We start from the raw sequence: 20,070 nt of genomic DNA on the forward strand, positions 1-20,070 counted from the left end.
ATTAATTCAAAAGACACAAAATGACAAATTCAGAAAACAGTTTTGAATAGTTTATTTCAAATCCATAATAAAACATCTTTAAATATCTTTCAAGTTTATTAAGGCGAGTGAAAACATCTTTTAATTTGATTAAGGAGGGTAAAAATATCAATTAAATTTATTAAGGAGGGTGAAAACTTTCAATTCCAGAAATAACATTAAAATAAGATATTCAAGAACTTAAAAAAATAACAATAGTTTTGTTTGAATTTGCCAATGACTTTTTGTTTGACAAGGAACACAATGATTGAAGAGAGAGTTAACTTTGGTTTCCATTCGTAGTTATTGGAGTAATTAATAATTTTATGTGCTATTTTTTTAAACATTGAATCAAGCATGTTACAAATGTTCTGCTGAGGTTCCTAGATTCTTCAAATTTGTTTGCCTTTTTTGTTTGAAATATTTCATGATTCTTTTGTTTGAGTTGCTTTTATATTGCCATGCTTTGGCCTGATGAAACTCTTTAGTGTTTGTTGTTATTACGTATTCTTGGAACATTTAGTTTTTTTTTTTAAGCATCAACAAGTTTTGAAGTGATGCTTGCACAACGTCGCATACAATATTTAGAGTTCCTGACTTTTCTAATATAAGATAATGTTTTCAGTTGAACAAATAGTTGTTTTTTTATCAATTTGAACAAGGTGCTGTTGAACAAGATGCTATTGAACAAGATAACTTGAACTATTGATAAGATAACTATTGAACAAGATAACTTGAACTATTGAGCAATATAACTTAAACTACTATTGAACAAGATAACTTTTTATCAACTTGAACAAGATACTGTTTAACAAGATACTATCGAACAAGATAACTGAACTTGAACAAGATACTATTGAACAAGATAACTTAAAGAAGATAGTGTTTTGGGTGTTAAAAAATTTCTTCTACATTTATTATTTTATTTATTTTTAGCACGAAACCATGCATCTTTAGTGAAACATTTTTGTATTTTGATTTAAAACACTAAAACATTTCTCTAATGTTTCCATGGTGCATGGTGTTACCTGGTGTTATGCTAACTACGAGTATTAAATTGTAATTTGTTTTGTTAATTTTCATTATAATAAATACTCATACTACTATAGGGGTTTGCCGCCATATTTTGTGTTTAAGATAGCTAGATTTCAGACTTAAAACAAACAATTAACTCCTATTAATTAAAAAAAAAAAAATTATTTGCTAAAATAATCTCCGCGCAAGTTTATAAATTATATAACGCTAAAACAATAAATAAAAGAAAATAATAATTGGCTCTTTTGCCTAGATGTTTTTAATAATTATTTTAAGGGTAACTTTAGCGTGACAAGAAACAGCTGCTTTGATGGCAATTGTTTTGTTTTGTTGTTCTCGGAACTTCTACTAAACCCTTGGAAAGTTTTTACATCATTTGTAAATCTCCAGCTAGGTATATAAAACCTATTACAACGTTTTTTAGACGTCTAAAACACATCTTGTGATTATAAAGATCTTTTATAATATTTAAAAGCTATATTTTAAGATTACGAACGTGTTGCAGAAAAAAATAGCAAATGCGTATAAATGTTTACTGAAACATGTGCGTTAAAAATTAATTTTTATACGGCTATTTAAAATTAGATTTTAATAATTTCACAGATAGTTCTGAGAAAAAATGAAATTAAAAAACCTTCGGGAAAAGTTTTTTTTTTAAGTATATGAAATTAGACCGAATACAACACATAGTGGAATAAAATTCTACAACCTGACCTTGTAATAAGCATAAAGATTAAATTAAAGGTGATTTTGAATTAGATACACTTTGTTTCACGGAAGTGATAAAAAAAAACAAAAAAAAAAAACAATCAGTAGAAATATTTTTAATAAATGTACTTTTAAAAGTTTTTATAAATAACAAGTTCTTATTAACATTATTAACAACAAGAAATTAAAATATAAATGTTAGAAATGACAAAATAAGCAGACAAAATAACAATTGATTTCAATAAAGCTATGGCTATATATGAAAAACACAAGTAAACAGCAAAAACAATATACAAACTTATATAAATAGAACTCTCCCACAAAAAAGATATATATATATATATATATATATATATATATATATACATATATATATATATATATATATATATATATATATATATATATATATATATATATATATATATATATATATATATATATATATATATATATATATATATATATATATATATATATATATATATATATATATATATATATATGTATATATAGAATTTAACAATGAATTGTTGAACTTATTGTTTGTTTTTTATTTACTTTAAAATTTCATTAAAATTAAATAAACTTTAAAATTATCAATATGTGTCTGATAAGTAGATATTATAAGAATACATCATCTGCTTGAATCCAGGAGGTTAGGTAAGGGGCCCATTTATGCATACATAATAGGAATGTATATGTTTGGTATTTATTTAGATGCTGGCATACAATATCTTTGTATATTTATATAAACTTTAGTATTTATATGGTGTAGTATTTGCTGGAAGAGAAGATAATGATGAAATGAATGTGTTATATGACTCTAATAATACAAGAAAAGGAGCCACAATCCTAGACAAAGAACAGAAAAAAACATTTAATATTTTATAGAGAAGATTTAAGTGATTATCAGTATGTAGCGAGGTAGCAGTCTCATAAAAAAATGGTAGAGATAGAATTAAGAAAACTTGCAGAGAATGTATTGCGTATGGTATAAACTAGCTTTAGTTAAAGAAAGAAGATGCTTGAGATATGCTTGTTTATACTTGAGAAACAGCATAAAAGGTGAAGGCTAAAGCTATATAATGATAATGACAATGATAATGATGATGAAGATAATGATATTTATTTATAAATATACATGAGTATATATATATATATATATATATATATATATATATATATATATATATATATATATATATATATATATACATATATATATATATATATATATATATATATATATATATATATATATATATATATATATATATATATATATATATATATATATAAAACATAACATGAATTTCAAATAAAAAAAACTTTACTTGTGGGGTCACAAACTAGACCCCAGCAATTTTTTATCTATTTAATCTAATTAACTTACTCTTTCTAACAGGTCAACCCATTGATAGACCGTTGCTAAAGTCAATTCACAATTAAACTCTTTTTTTTTCATGGATTGCGGTTCAGACCACATTTCCATCATAGTCTTGCAAATGTGTTCTCTATTCAATTCTTGATAAACTATTATTATGTGCTATACCTGTCTTATTTTTTCTTTACACTTTCTTTACTATTTTTCTTTACTTTCTTCTTTCTTATTTACAATAACAATCTTCCTGACAATCTTACATTTAATGCTCAAAAAATTAATTCAAAAAAAAAAAAAATTGTTCATGAAATATTATAGTTATAATTTATGGTTATGAAATAAACTTACCGGTTTTATTCAAAATCTCAAATAAAAAAAAAATAAAAAAATTCAATATGCTAGTCTAGTTATTGTTATTGTTTATCAGTTTCTAGTTATTGACTTTTTCAAATGATTCTCAAATGATTGTTTTTATTTATTACTTATTATATTTTACTTAGTTACTTTATTTTCTGTTTTTATTCTAATTATTATAGTTTTTCTTTCTTATTTACAATCTTCCTGACAATCATACATCTAATCCTCTATTATACTTATCTAATAAACTTTATACTCCTGTCTTGGCAAAAAGTCTTTACTTTTTGATGGCTTAGAACAAGATGAACTTTAATCTGATCTCTCTTCTGTAACAGCTTGGAGCATGCAGTGGCTTGTAAATTTTAATTCCAACAAAACTCAGGTATTTATTGAAAACAACTACTACAATATTGTTGACATTCCTATGTTGACAAATAACAAACCTCTCACTATCAGACAAGGTTCAAATGCACATTGTAAATGACATTCTTCCTAATTGACATTCTTCCTGATGAACTTGCTGATGATGAAACAAGTTGTTGAAGTAAATTATTTGGTGGCACTTTTGTACCATCTACTAAAATTCTTTGGAATTTGCTCCTTTTTATCTTGTTTTTCTGATTCATATAATTTGCATTCTTTTAAGTTGTCTGTAAATCGTTATCTTGCTTTATAAACTTCATCTTTTCAATTCCAATAACTTCCAACTTAAAGGATTGCAATAATAGTAGTTGCTTGCAGCCTTGTTGAAAGTAAAGTTATTTAAAAAAAATAAAAATAATGACTTTCCGAAATCTGTTGCAAAAATTGTGAGCATGGTGATGTAGGTTGACAAACTAAATTTTTTAATTTTATGTATGCATAGGAGAAAGCAAAGAACATTTTTATTAGTTATATTTTTGTTTATTTCTAAATGATATACTACCAGAAATGAATAAATTTTGGTAATATTGCAAGTCCTGGATATGCAATATTACTAAACAAAATTAACAACTAATGTATTTAAAATCTCTATTCTCTTAAAAAAAAAAGATTTGACTCCATTGAACAAAAAGATTTGTGATTGTGTGATAAAAGTAATGTTTATCTTGTGTTGGCACAATTAAAGTGATTAGCCAGAGAAGGAAACAATTCTGATGTCATCCACTTTTATTACTTGGAGCTGACGACACGGGGGTTGGGGTTTGGCATGTACCTCCCAACTTTTTTTTAAAGGAACTTTTTTTTTTTTCAAAGAAAGTTCTAGATGTAGAGAGCTGTTTTTAAAAATTGACGATTGTGCCCCTCAAATTTGAAACCCATGTCATCGGCCCTGTTACTAAGAGCAATATTAGATGCTTCAACAATGTTTTATATATAAAGAATGTTGTAAAGTTGCTAAATGTCACAAGTCACAAGTGGTATTTTAAGTGCTATTGTTTTGATCAATATATTTATTAGCGAATTTTGTGACGGTTTTAAATGATAAGTTTTAAATGATAATAAAATAAGAATCAAATAACAAAAAATGACTTTCAAATGCAACGATTTATGGAACAACTGATAAGTATAAAAACAAACAATATTAAAAAATGAAATAAATATTTTGAAGTAAACTTAACACATAAATTTCTTACTCATTGTATCATTAAACAACAATCAGGAAAAAAGTTTGAGCAAATTGGGCTACAAAATATATTGCCTGTGGATTTTTCAAAACAAAATAACCTTTTATATCAATAATGAGATTTTTTTGAAATAAGTTAGATTAGATGATGATGATGATGATAATGATGATGATGATGATGATGATGATGATGATGATGATGATGATGATGATGATGATGATGATGATGATGATGATGATGATGATGATGATGATGATGATGATGATGATGATGATGATGATGATGATGATGATGATGATGATGATGATGATGATGATGATAATGATATATTTATTAACTTCTATTCTATGGAATATGTCTTTTATCATTCCTGGTGAATAGATGATTAAAAGTAATCAAAATAAAAGATGTTAAAAAATTTAAATGGTCTAGTCTTTTTTTTTTAATTTTTTGCTTACATAAAAGTCAATATAGTTATTTATTCTGTTTATATTGACATCAACTTAATGTTGTTGATAGTTGTATGTGCTATAATTGAGTTGATGTTGTTCAGTAAATATAGATCACTAAATTCTTATGGTGCTAATTTGATATTGTCATTGCAATGCTTATTGATTATATTGCTGAAAAAAGACATAAATTACTGTTTATCATGTTTGTTAGATACTTTGAAGTTTTTATTTCAAGTGTTGTACTTGATGTTATCAAGGTTAATAAAATTAAATTGTTTGAATAAGTTCATTGGTTTCTTGTAATAAATTATGTTATTGCATAGTTTTAGTGCTCTGCATAAATATCGATGATGAAAACTTTATAGGTTGGATGTTTCAAGCTGTTGATTGATTTGAAATATATCTTTGTTTTGAATATTAATTTTGAGAAGTAAAAATAAAATCATATAGTATGCATTGCTAAGGCTTTTTATTTCTTTTTTCGTGTAGTAAATTATAATTATTCGTGTAGTAATTTTGTGTAAGTAATTTCCTGTAGTAATTGTAGTAATAGTAGTGTAGTAGTAAGTGCAGTAATTGTAGTAATAGTAAATTTTGTGTAGTAATTTCGTGTAGTAATTCGTGTAGTAAAAAAAAATTTCGTGTAGTAAATTATAAGACTTGAGCAGTAATCAAAGTTAGGTAGAATAAATGTTTTGATGAATTGTAAACGAACTTTGAAGGCTAGACCAAATATATTAGTTATTTGAGTTTATTTTTGTATGCTTTTGCTTTTATCTCTTTTATGTGTTTGGTAAAATGTAATTTACTGTTTATAATGACACCAAGCAAAGTAAATTTATTAACTATTTCAATTTTGAACTTATCGCTTAATATGATTTTGGCAATATTATTTTAGATGTATGGTTATTTGTTAAAATCATTGCTTTAGTTTTATCCCAATTGATGTCGAGTTTATTAGCATAGCACCACTCAATAAAATTATTAAATGTTGAGTTTTTGTTATTAGTTGTTAAGTGTTGTGTCATCTAAAAATAATGTTAATTCAAGTAATGTCAAATATTCAGGTAGATCATTGATAAAAATCCAAAAAAAAAGAGGTCCTAAAATGGAACTATGTAGTATACTAATATTAACTTATTTTTCCATAGAATATGTATCTTTAACTTTTGTAAAAATTTTTCTATTATGAAAATAGTTGCTTATTAAGTTTAAAGCATCAGTTGAAAAAAACATGTTTTAGCTTCAAAATCTATATTTTGAAATCTATGAAGTCAAAAGCTTTTCTGAAATGGATAAATATTAGTAATGTAAAGAGTTTTTTAGAGTTGCTTAGCTTTACTTTAGAGATAAAAATATGTAACACAGTTTCATATGAATGATTGCATATGAAACCGTGTTGGTCATCATTGAATAAATCATTTTGTTCAAAGTATGCAGTTACCCTTTTAGCAATTATTTGTTCAAACACTTATGTTAGTGGAGATACTATAGTAATACTTGGATATCTATTGGTATCATGAGTTTCACCTTTTTGTTTATAAAGTGGCATAACACTACCAATTTTTAATTCATTTGGAATACTACCTGTTTCTAGAGATTTTTGAATATAATCATTAATGGATCAGTGATTGAATCATATAATTTTTAAATAATTTTTGTTAAAATATCTGAATAACCACAGTTGCTTTTTTCTTTTAAGTTTTTGATCGCATTGACGATTTCATACTTATTAATAGGAAGAAATAAAAAATCTTTTTTTTTTTTAATCTTTCTAGGTATTTTAAGATTATTGAAAAGATTATAGGCCTTCATGTTGCCGTAAAGTATATAATCAGGAAAGGGAGTAGGGAGAATAGGGAAGGGAGAGATAGGGTGAATAATAGAAAAAGGGAGAAGGGGATAAAAGTAATAATTACAAATTCTTTGTTGTTTTTTGCTTTAGGTTCAAAAGACAATGTTATAGTTTATATCTTGGTTTTTGTATACTTTCCTTTTGTAATAGGTATGATTTATTTTAATTTTGTGCATATTGAGGTAATAGGGTAATAGCATGAAATAATAGACATTGCATTTTGGCTCAAAGAACTACTCATGGAAGTTTCTATAAACTAAACTTTAAATTTAAATAATTTAAAAACTAAGAAATTTTATTGAGAAAATATTAGGCAAAAAAAAAAAAAAATACAAAAAAATCTCTTATGAGATGTTTATACTTTTACCAAATCAAAATTAGACAGTGCTTAAACCTTTTTTGCTAAACTATAAATTTATATGTAAAAAGATTTTTAGTCCAAAAGGTTTTCTTACATCCTTTACATTAGTTGATGTTATTATATATCATTGAAAATTTGATGTTATTATTGAAAACTAACTTATCTTTATTTTAGTTTGATATTATTTCAAGAATATACATGTTAGTAGATTTTTTTAGGTTCTTTAGAAAAGTTATACAATTTTGAATATCTTTCTGTTGACATATTAAATGGAGAGGATGATGGTACCACATCTGTACCCACATTACCAATCCCTTTGCCATTTTGCAGAGTAGAGACTACAGACTCTATTTATGTAAGTTATAAAAATTTTTTGAAAATGAAATAATGATCATAATATTTATGAATAACAATTTTGATCAACGTATCATGATCATGATCACCATGATGATGATCATCATCATCATCATCATCATCATCATCATCATCATCATCATCATCATCATCATCATCATCATCATCATCATCATCATCATCATCATCAGTATGTGGTTCTGTGTTCGCTATTGTAACGCTGTCATCGGCACACAGGATTTTAGAATTTACCCGCATCGCTTGCGATTTAAAATTTTTTTTTTTTTTAATTTTTATCAGAAAGATATAAATTTTTAAGATATGTTAGTTACAAAAAAAATTTTTGAGAAAAAAACCTAACAGGCAAGACCCATAACGAAAAAGGCGTTGCATTACCGAAAAATCTAAAGGATTTAGGCATGGGGATCATCAAAAAATGATTCGGATATGTCTTTTTTATTCATTCCCTTTAAATCAAGCTATAAACGAAAAAAATCCACTTACCTAAACTTTGAGGTTTTTCATATCATCATGGCGATTTTAAGTTTCTGAGTTCAAGTAAACTTTCTATAATATATTAATGTGCAATCTCCTACTTTGATTTTGAAAAAAAACGTTACATAAATTTTTTTTAAAAACTTTTTTAAAGTTATTTTTCTTGATGGATGTAATGTATATCATGTCGAATGTCCAAAAAACATTTACTTTGCTTTTGATATTATTTTTTTTGCGGGGAATTAGGGTTTTAAACAGTAATTGTTGCAATACCGAAACTATCCAGGTTGCATTACCGAACTAACTTATTTTTTGATAATGGACAAATAGAAAAGGTTCGTTATTTCTAATTTATTGTTTAGGTTTAATTTCTTTTTTTTTCTTTAATCAAACTCCTTTTATAAAATCTAAACTCCATCGTAAAAAAGCAGGAATGCTCCGCGAAATGGGTTTTTTTGGGTAAAAGAAATTGACTAATGGAAAAATGAAAACAGAAGAAATTAAAATATTTTTTTACATTTTACAATTGTTTATACTTTTTTTTCAAAAAATAAATTTCAAATAAATAAAAATAGTTTATTACACTAGTATCTATCCCAAACCAATACGTTTTTTTGAAAATCCTTCTGTAAGCGTTTTTCCAAAATTAACAAATTTAGCAATTTTAAGTTTACAATTAATGTAAATAAGTTTACAATGATCATTTCGTATTCTTACATACATACATGCATCTTAATACTAGTTTTAAATAAGAAAAATAAAATTTAAGGCATTTTACTTTCTTACTTTTATGATTTGAGTTTGAATTCAATCAAGAGCGCGTTGAGGGTGAGAATCAAGGTAGTAAGCCCCACCCCCACCCCACCCCACGCACACCTCTTGGGGATAAGCTATATATTTTTCAAAGGCGAGTAATAAGATATTTGTTTATAACCTCAATATAATATTGTGAAAAACTTAGTAACTAGACTATGTCCTACTATGTAAAGGTTATTGATTTATCTTAACTATAACAAAGTCTAAATTTCAATTAGCTTTTTAATTATTTTTTATCTCTCAGACCCTCCCTTGCTGCAAGGGCTGAACCAGCGTTTTTTTTGTTGGAGAGATAACTTCCATACATGGAACTCCAAACATTTTTTTGTTTATACTTACGTCAATTAAAGATGCTTTGCAAAAAATTGCGATGATTAAATTACTATGTAATAAAATTGCGATGGTCAAATTACTAAAAGACATTACTTTTTAAAATGGAAAACTAACATACTCAATTCATGTGAGAAAAAGTTCAACAATAAGAGATTTATTTTTCGAAAAGGAAAATACCAAGAAATGAATATCATGTTTTATAAAGTGAATTGGGATGAAATATTTGATAAAATAAATACAAACCAATGTTTTGAATACTTTTTAAAAGTTTATGAAAAAGCTTGCAAACAATATATTTCTCACCACTTTAAACCCACTAGTTCTATCCAAAATCCATGCATCAACATAAAAATCAAGAATCTAATTAGAAAAAAACGTAATCTATGGTGCAAAGTGCGTGCTACAAACTTCAAAAATACAAACCTAAATAATGAATACAAACTAGTTAATAGAATAATTAAAAAGCAAATTAAAAAATCTACTCTTGATTATGAAATAAACTTAGCAAAAGATGTAAAACATAACCCAAAACTCTTCTATGCATATGCACAATGAAAAAATCAAACACATACAAAACTACTAGCACTTAAAACTAGTGACAATAAAATAATAACTGATAAAAAAAGTCATTGCTAATCTACTAAATTGTAGTTTCCAATCAGTATTTGCCAAAGAAAATCAAGATCTACCACATTTCATCAATAAAACAATGCAATTATTTGAATGTGACTGGGACCAAGAAGTAAAAGAAGATATTGTACATAATTATTTATTAGAACTTAATGAAAACAAGTCACTTGGTTGTGATAGCATCAGTGTCTATGTGCTAAAGCATTGTGCAGAAGGATTATCCAAACCTTTGTCATTAATACTCAAGAAATCGATTCATTCAGGAGAGATGCCAGAATTATGGAAATCTGCAAACATTACACCACTTTTTAAAAAAGGAGACAAGAAAGATCCGCTCAACTACAGACCTATCTCTTTAATATCGATACAATGTAAGATAATAGAGAAAATAATTAGAAAAAAGCTGATAATTTATATAACAGAAAACAAGCTGTTAAAGCCTCAACAACATGGATTTGTACAAAATAAAGGATGCCTAACAAACCTTTTAGAAACTTTCGATATTATTACAACTGAAATTGAAGATCATTATCCAGTTGATATATTATTCCTAGATTTTGCAAAGGCGTTCGATAAGGTGCCCCACCATCGACTTATATATAAAATTTCTAACTATGGAATAAAAGGCAATATTTTAAATTGGATTGATTTTTAAAAAAAAAAAACAGAAAACAAAGAGTGGTAATGAGTGAAGCTGTATCAGATTGGTGAGAGATTTATAGCGGTGTGCCACAGGGTTCTGTATTGGGTCCTCTTCTCTTTCTGTCACATATCAATGATTTTCCCCAATGTATCTCTTCAATTACAAAACTATATGCTGATGATACAAAAATCATATCTGTTATAAAAGAACATAATGATCTAATTAATATGCAAAATGACATTGATTTGTTAACTCAATGGTCATATGTATGGTTATTGGATTTTAACATAAGCAAATGCGGTGTTATGCACATTGGAAGAAAAAATATTAACTATAATTACACTATGAATCACGACAATCAAAGTTTTATTTTAAAAATGACAACAAAATAATTAGACTTAGGTGTAATAGTTTCATCCAATATGAAATGGAATCATCAGGTTCAAGCAGCTACAAGTAAAGCACAAAGAATCTTATGTTTAATAAGAAAAAGCTTTACTTATCTTAACACTGAATTGGTAAGGCAATTATGCACATCGCTAGTTAGACCACACCTGGAATTTGCAGTTTAAGTGTGGAGTCCAGGTAATAAAAACGATATCAATGACCTAGAAAAATTCAAAGACGAGCAACAAAGGTAGCACCTGAACTAAAATATCTAAGTTATACTGAAAAATTGGCAAAGTTGTGTCTCACAACTCTGGAAACAAGACGTACAAGAGATGACCTTATTGAGTTTTTCAAAATAACAACTGGTATTGATAAGATATTGTGGTATAAAGAGCTTTATAAAACTTCTTCCCAAAGTCTAAGAGGTCATTCAATGAAATTTGAAAGAGAATTTGCAAAAACAACCATTAGACACAATTTTTTTACGAACAGAGTGATACCTCTTTGGAATGCTTTACCTGAAAAAGTGGTTTCTGCAATGACAGTAAATTCTAAAGGTAGACTAGATAAACATTTGTTAACGGCTGTTAAAGTATAAATTTTAAATTTTATGCTCCGCGACAATAGTCGTTACAGCACCTTTTATTACTATTAGAGCCCGTTAAAAAAAATGCCTCCAAAAAACACCCCTCCCCTGACCTCAAATGTGAAGGTAACAAATTACGAAAATATTTTTTTTATATTGTTAACTAAAAACATATTCATCAATCAATTTTAAGTTATATGCAATTATCTCTTAGCGTTTAAAAATTATGTCCATAAAAAGTTTGAATCCCCCTCAATTTGAGAGGGTTACAATATTTATCTCGCTATAATTTTTGAACGCTAAAAGATTATTTCATGAAATTTCAAATTATTTGTTAAATTTGAAATTAGTTTAGAATAGTATAAAAAATATTTTGCAAACTAATTGCCCTCACATATGGGGTAGGGGGACTAAATTTATTTGGGTATAATATTTATTTTTATTTTAGTATTTGCAAAGCATCAGTTTTTAATGTAAGTATAATCATAAAAATGTTTGGAGTTTACTCCATGTCTAAAAGTTATCTCAAACATAAAAAAAAAGGCAAGATCAGCCTCTGCCTTTGTTAGTGAATGATAAATCCCGCCCCGAATTAAAATCAAGAAACTGAAAAATATTATCTTTTTAAAAAATAATCATTTTCAGCATTTGCATTTTATTTTTATTTGAAAATTCAGAAACACAATTACCATAATGACTAATAGAATAGCATAATACTAATTTTAGTATTATCTAAATCATTAATAATAATAAAGCTCGATTTGCAACTTAGGCAAGTAAGGTTTCCATTGTAAAATAATTATTCGACGCTGGCTATCAGCCCTCTTTAAAAGGTTTTGCAGGAATGGAGATAACGCTTTAGAATCAAAGGTGCTTACGGATCAAGGGTGCAAGAGCTATATCTCTTTAATATTTGTTGAATATAAGAAAATCGGCAAAATGTACACACTAGTGAAATGCGAACTTTTGTGCAAACCAAAATATCATATTTTATTTACCATGAATATATTATTAATTTAAATACAAATAAATATGAATATATTAGTAATGTATATGTTATGAAGTGTAAATGTATTTACTGACTATTAGAGAGAACATGCAGGTAAATGTAAATACATCAACTGAGGGTTTTGGTTGGAGCAGCGTAGTCATGTTTATAGTCATTATTATTGTTTAAAAACGGCTAAAAAAGCTGTTGCAACATGAAATACCTATAGAATAATGGTACGCAATTCAAATTCGCATTTTACCTTGTATTTATATTGAAGCACTTTTTGTAGTTAATGCATCAACTAAAAAAAATTATATTTTACATTCATTTTCACCAACTTAAGGAAAATATGTTGAACCTAATACGAGGAGCCCAAATTTAATTTCTCTAAATGTTTCAGTATTTATTTGTTTGATTATTTTATTATTTTCTAAATGTTTCAGTATTTTTTTTCTTCCAATAGTATATTGTAAGCTATATTTCTATGATGTAACGATGTCAAAATATTTTATAAGAAATTTAAATATCAAGTTTTATTTCAATTATAAAAACGAAATTGAATAATTTGTAGGTTTTATTAATAATAATGTATTTCTAAAATTAAAATAAATTGAATACAACATTTTCTGCAAACATCAAGAACGTTAACGTAACCATTTCTGCCACTAATATAATATATATATATATATATATATATATATATATATATATATATATATATATATATATATATATATATATATATATATATATATATATATATATATATATATATATATAAACACCCAACTCACACTTGCTGAACATCCAAGTGGTACATCAATGATTATAGTCAGATCTGTTTTTAAATCCTTAGTACTTATAGATGAATTTGATTTGCCAATATCTTTAAAGGATTTCTGAAAAAAAAAAAAAAAATATATATATATATATAATAAACATTTGTTTTTCAAATTTAAAGAACACACATTTTACAATTTATTGTTTAATATCTAAAACTATTTTATTGAATTGCTTTAATAAATTTGACTTTAAAATTCTCACATTGATTTTCTGAATAAATTGATACTGAAAAATCTACATCTAAAAGATAAAAAAAAAGATAAAAACGTTATTCTTATTACATTAAAGCTAAATATTTCAATTCTTATACATTTTATAAAATTTTGAGAGTATTGTTGTACAGCCCTCGGAATTAGGCTCGGCATTTGGCAATGCAAACCTAACTGCCAAACTTAACGTTTGAGGTTGCTAAATATTTCCGAACATTTTAGGTTTCTAGTTTTTATGATGGAACTAGTCAATAAATGTTTTTGCTGACCTGATGATGACCTAAAACATATCAAGGTCTGCAATTTTTTGCCAACTTCAGTTTTTTTTATTTTCAAGGGTTGGGTGTTTCATAATAATAAAAAATAACTTATTTCTATACCTTGTTGCTATAAACATTAAATAAAATATTGATATATATTGATTGAATACCAGTCTTACAGTCTTACCAGTTCCACAAGTTGATTCTGGTGAGCTACAGAAACACTTTTTATCTCTTAAAAAAAATTAATAATTGTGTAGTAATAACTAATAATGGTAAATTAGTTGAAAGAAAAATAAAATAAAAATATAAAAGTTTGTATTGCCTTTCAGAAATGTAAGTACAGAGAGCTACTTCAGCCTAAATCGAGAATACGCAAAAATATGATTAAAAATAGTTATGATATTAATTAAAGTTATTTAAAAAAATCCCTTATTTATATAGTTATACAAATTAGTAATATTTAATCATATAAATAAGTAATATTCAATCATTTAAGTAATTATTTACTAGAATAAAAAATTGAAAAACAAAAGCTTTTAGATTACCTTTACTCTTGACACATTACTAGCTTTAGCAAAAATAAATACAATAGATTCTGGCACTATAATTTTGAATACATAGTCACTATCCTAAAAAGATCATCACTTAAAAAACAAAAATAATACTGGAAAGTTGAATATTATCCAAATAGATGATTTTAAGATGAAATAATTAGAAATAAATATATGAATAATATTATAGATTATGATTACCTTCAAACTATTAAAAGCTAAAACAAAAGCTTTAAAAAGATCATGCAATTGATCTTCTGTCATTAGGCTAAGGAGATCTCTGTTACAAAGATTTTCTGAATAAATAAACGGAAATGCAAAAACATGTTAAATAATCAAGAAAAAAACAAAACAAAAATAAAGCAAATGGAATAATAGAGTGTAAATTCCTATATTTTTTATGTAATACAAACTTTTATCTTCTCCACCAACAATAAACCAGTTATGACTGTAACTGTATAACTGAACATCAAATACAAAAATACTATTTAAGGATTTAGCATTTAGTAAGTTGTTATCTACTTCGACTAAAAGTTGATTTTAAATACTTGAAGTCAAAACTATTTGACTTCAAGTATTGAAAATTGAATACTCAAAAATAAAATAATGCAAAAGATTTTATTTACATTAAAATATTACACGTCATTTTGTTTCCAAACTGATGTTTAAACAACTCACAATAAATAAAAAAATGCTAAAATATATTTTTAAGAACACAGTATTTAATGAACTCTAGGGACCTTCAAATTTGTTCAAAACAAACTCCCTTCATAATTAAATAGTAACTGGCAAAGGTGGGATTTGAATCTGCAGTCCTGCTGCGACAGGCTATCCGATCACAATAATAGCAGCACACTATACAACTGAGCTATCCCGACTCAATAGTATATTATATAAAAATGTATCTGTGAATTATAAATTTAAGTAAGATATTTACTTGACCAGAATAAAAAGATTATAGCAACTGAGAAGTGCTATTTCAATCATACATTTCTTTGTAAATAGATTCAATCCTATAAACATTTAATTTTATCCTTATTTTATTACAAAGAGTTATAAAAAAAATATTACCACAAAATAAGTAGACTATATCGGGGATCTTTCTCTCACATCTAGACTTGAAATTTAAAAAGAATTTCATGCAAGTTATTAGATTGCATTGCAACCTTACACCTGTGAATCTATCGAACATAAAAATTCTGATAAAAAATAAAAAATTTATTATTAAGTCATCATTTAGTAAAATCTTTACTTTTTGGCTTTATTTTGACTGCCAATTTTATGAGTTCAAGCTTAATGCCTTATTAAGACTATATTTATTGAACAACACTTTTATTTCTCATATATTTACACATCAAAAATTGTATACAAATATGTGTATCAAAATTTATAAAATATATATAATTTTTAACATATACATATAATTTATAACATATAATATTCACAAATACGTGTATCAAAAATTATATACAAATATGAATAAATCGTATACCTGCTGTAACAAATGTATCCAAGTCTTTGATATCACTTGAACTACCTTGAAAGAATTATTTGACAAGTTTGAATTTTTGTTTTGTTTTAAACAGAAAACAGAAAAAGTGAAAAACAACAATTTTATATTTAGAGTATAAGTAGAGTGCTCAATGTTCTTAAAAGAACAGAGCAATTATAAATTAGTAGAAAATCACTTAACAAAAATTTATCTCAATGATAAATTTTTGTTAAGTGATTATCAAATTAACCACTGTGTTTCATCAATAAAGACTCATCAGAAATGATGATTTTATGATGAATCTTTATTGATGAAACACAGTGTTAAATGAGATAAATTTTTGTTAAGTGATTTTCTACTAATTTATAATTGCTCTGTTCTTTTAAGAACATTGAGCACTCTACTTGTAGAATACATTTTAAAATTTTTTAAATATATATATATATATATATATATATATATATATATATATATATATATATATATATATATATATATATATATATATATATATATATATATATATATATATATATATGTATAAAATATTTTATGTATGTATATAATATTTTATTTAGTATTTAATGGCGATTGAACAAATCTATTGCCGGATTATGATCAAATAAATTCTTAAAAAACAAAAAACTTATAAGGCTTTAACGTGCATTCCCGGAGTTGCAATAATGAACAACAAGTTGCAATAACGAACAAAATTGTTACAAAAACGAACATAGGCCGCGTCAGGTTGCATTAGCGAACAAAAATGTTTGGTAATGCAAATTTTGCGTTGCTTTACCGAATATCCATATGATCATCATCATCATCATCATCATCATCATCATCATCATCATCATCATCATCATCATCATCATCATCATCATCATCATCATCATCATCATCACCATCACCATCACCATCACCATCATCATCATCATCATCATCATCATCATCATCATCATCATCATCATCATCATCAGTATATGGATCTCTGTTCTGTATTGCAACCTAATCATTGGCTCACAGGATTTTGGGAAGTTGTTGTTCGAATAAACGTTTTTTTAAATTATATTTAAAAAGTTTTAAATTTTCAAGATATGTTATTTTTGGCATATAAGTTTGTCTCAAACTAAATATATAACAGTTTCTGCAAAAAATGCGTTGCAATACCGAATCTTTCAAAATAGGGGCTTATTGTAGGGTAATATTTAAAAAAGATGATTGGATATTTTTTTTGAATTGATTTTCTTCAAATCCATTCACACATGATAAATATCCACGTTTGAAATTTTTGTAGTTTTACAAATCATCACAGTTTTGAAGTTTCTGAGTTCTGTTTTGAAGTTTCTGAGTTCAACTAAACTTTACATTATAAAATACTAAACAAATAATTTACTATGGATTTCTTTAAAAAAACGTGATTAGGGTTTGGGGTAGGGTTGGTTAGGGAGTGTTTAAAGTTTTTTTTTTTTGATGGATGTTTTATTTACGTGGAATATCTAAAAAGTATAAACTTTGCTAATAAAAGTGGAATAGCTTTTCAGAACTTAAATTTTAAATACTAAGCATTGCTTTACCAAACATGCACATGTTGCAATACTGAACTTAATTGTTTTTTTTGTAAATTAAAATACAAATTAAGTCGCTTTTTCACAATAGTATTGAAGGAATTTTTTCAGAATGATAATCTTCTTATCATTGTTGTCAAAGAAAAGGTCTTGATGTTAAAAAAAAAGAAAATTTATATTTACCAATATCGCTTTTTATGAAAGGCATAGGTACAACCGCGATATATTAACTTTAGTCTCTACGTAGTGAAATTTGTGATTTATTGTTCAAGAACAGAAACAAAATCTTTTTTTAGTAACATATATAGTAATTGTTTATTAAAATTATAAAACAGTTCTTAATTTTGTTCTCTAACACTATTGTAATTTAAGTTTTTGGGCATACAAACATAATAAAAGCTGTCAAAAATAGCTTTGAAACTCTACCAATATTGAGCACTGTTTTAACTTGACTTACGTTACTGATATATTTAACAATTTTTACTCTTTAATAAATGTGTTCTTGAAAAAAAACGATTAGTTCTACAGTTCGCAGTTATGAAATATTTTAGACTTGAGTATTTACTAAAATAACTTAATCTTGTTCATATTTACTGTTTTTTATATATGATTATTGAGAGTAGAATCTATATATAATTTATCTTGTTTTCTTTTTTTTCTTTTGCTCAAAAAATGAATTTGTAATTTGTGTTGCTTATATTTAGGCATAAGTAATATTGTGGGTTTATTTACTGTCAGTTGGTAAGGCTAATACTGTCCTCATAAGGCTATTAGCGATAACTTGATCCTACCTTAGAGTTCTAATATGTAAATAGAAATAAGCCTTTTACAACAATCTTGGTGTCTGGGGTAAATTTATAAGCATAGTTTATTTGCTATATTCCTGAAGTATGCATATCTATATATGAATTTTAATCTCAGTATTGCGTGATAATTAAGCATGCAAAAACTGTTGAACATTTTGTCAACAATAAGAAAGGTTTTCATGTTATTTTTTGGAAAAAAATTTAATTATTATAGAATACTGTATACGTTTTTAAATTTCAAAATTTTTAAGGTAAAAATTGTTTTATATCTGATTTAATAATTATTTTACATTAATTAAATGGTTGGGTGAAAAATATAAATGTCATTTAAAACTTAAAAGAAAGTGACAAAAGTTCACTAACAAAAATTCAAATTAGAACATTTTATGAGGGGTTTTTTATTTTACTTTAAATTTTGCAACCAATGTTTAGGCAACTTTTTTTTGGTTTACTAGATAACTTGGTACAAAATTAAAACTTTTGTAGGTTTTTGTATTGTTTACATTCTTTGTAATAACATTCTTTGACAATGTTCGACTTGTAGCCTCTAAAAGATTCTCTGATAAAAATTTTGTTCTTTATATAAACTTTGAGTAGAAAAAAAAGAAAAAGCCATATTCTCCTAAGGTTAGGTCTACTAAGAGTATATTTGACACACAAATGAGGGCATTTTATATTACCATAAATATCGAAAAGGTTAAAGTTGGGGGTTCAATCAAAGGTTATAAAATAATAACATTTGCTAAATTAAATTGTACTATAGCAAACTATCAAGTCTATGATTTTAATTAAGATTTAATTAAAATCATAGACTTGATAGTTTGCTGTAGTACAATAAAAATAGCCAGATTAAAAAGCTGACTTAATTTAAAAAAAAATTTATTTCAAAATTGAAAATGTGGAGTAACATTAAAGAAACAAAATTTATTAAAGTTGTTCTTTGACTTCGCAGCATGTCTAGCTCTTCTTATTTATTCATTCTTTTTTTTGTACTTGACAGTATGACAGTATTAACTATATTTAACAGCAATCTTTGCTGTTTTCACTTTCTTCTATTCACTTTCTTTAAGGAAATTATAAGATGCATATGATAACCTCTCGCACATGATTTTTAAAAAAATTTTAATACATAAATCAACACATTGAATATTTAATAATATTAAGAGCATTATTGTAAAAATTAAACTAGAACAAATTTTAATAAAAACACAAAAATTTATAAAAAAAAAAAATAATAAACATTAAGGAATATAAAAATTACTAGCTACCTAATGAGTATTCAATTCACTAATCAGCCAGTGTCTGTCTTACTAATGAATAATCTAT

The 20,070-nt window shown here is 25.7% G+C and overlaps 1 protein-coding gene across 2 annotated transcripts in view; it reads left to right on the top strand.

Annotated features, from left to right (window-relative positions):
* LOC101236066 (hemicentin-1) overlaps window positions 1-20,070 on the top strand; it is a 166,173-nt gene that overhangs the window by 4,259 nt on the left and 141,844 nt on the right. Inside the window, exons 1-3 of one of the 2 annotated variants that reach the window (XM_065788291.1) lie at window positions 1,655-1,797; window positions 7,507-7,566; window positions 7,996-8,132. Coding sequence is in view for 1 of the 2 variants with exons in the window: in XM_065788290.1 (XP_065644362.1) it covers window positions 7,507-7,566; window positions 7,996-8,132 (197 nt within the window). In the remaining variant the exon portion in view is untranslated. Of the gene's footprint in view, window positions 1-1,654; window positions 1,798-7,506; window positions 7,567-7,995; window positions 8,133-20,070 lie in introns of those variants that run through there. The other variant, XM_065788290.1, reaches the window with a different exon arrangement.

This window comes from Hydra vulgaris, chromosome 01, assembly GCF_038396675.1.
Source record: "Hydra vulgaris chromosome 01, alternate assembly HydraT2T_AEP".
NCBI lineage: Eukaryota > Metazoa > Cnidaria > Hydrozoa > Anthoathecata > Hydridae > Hydra > Hydra vulgaris.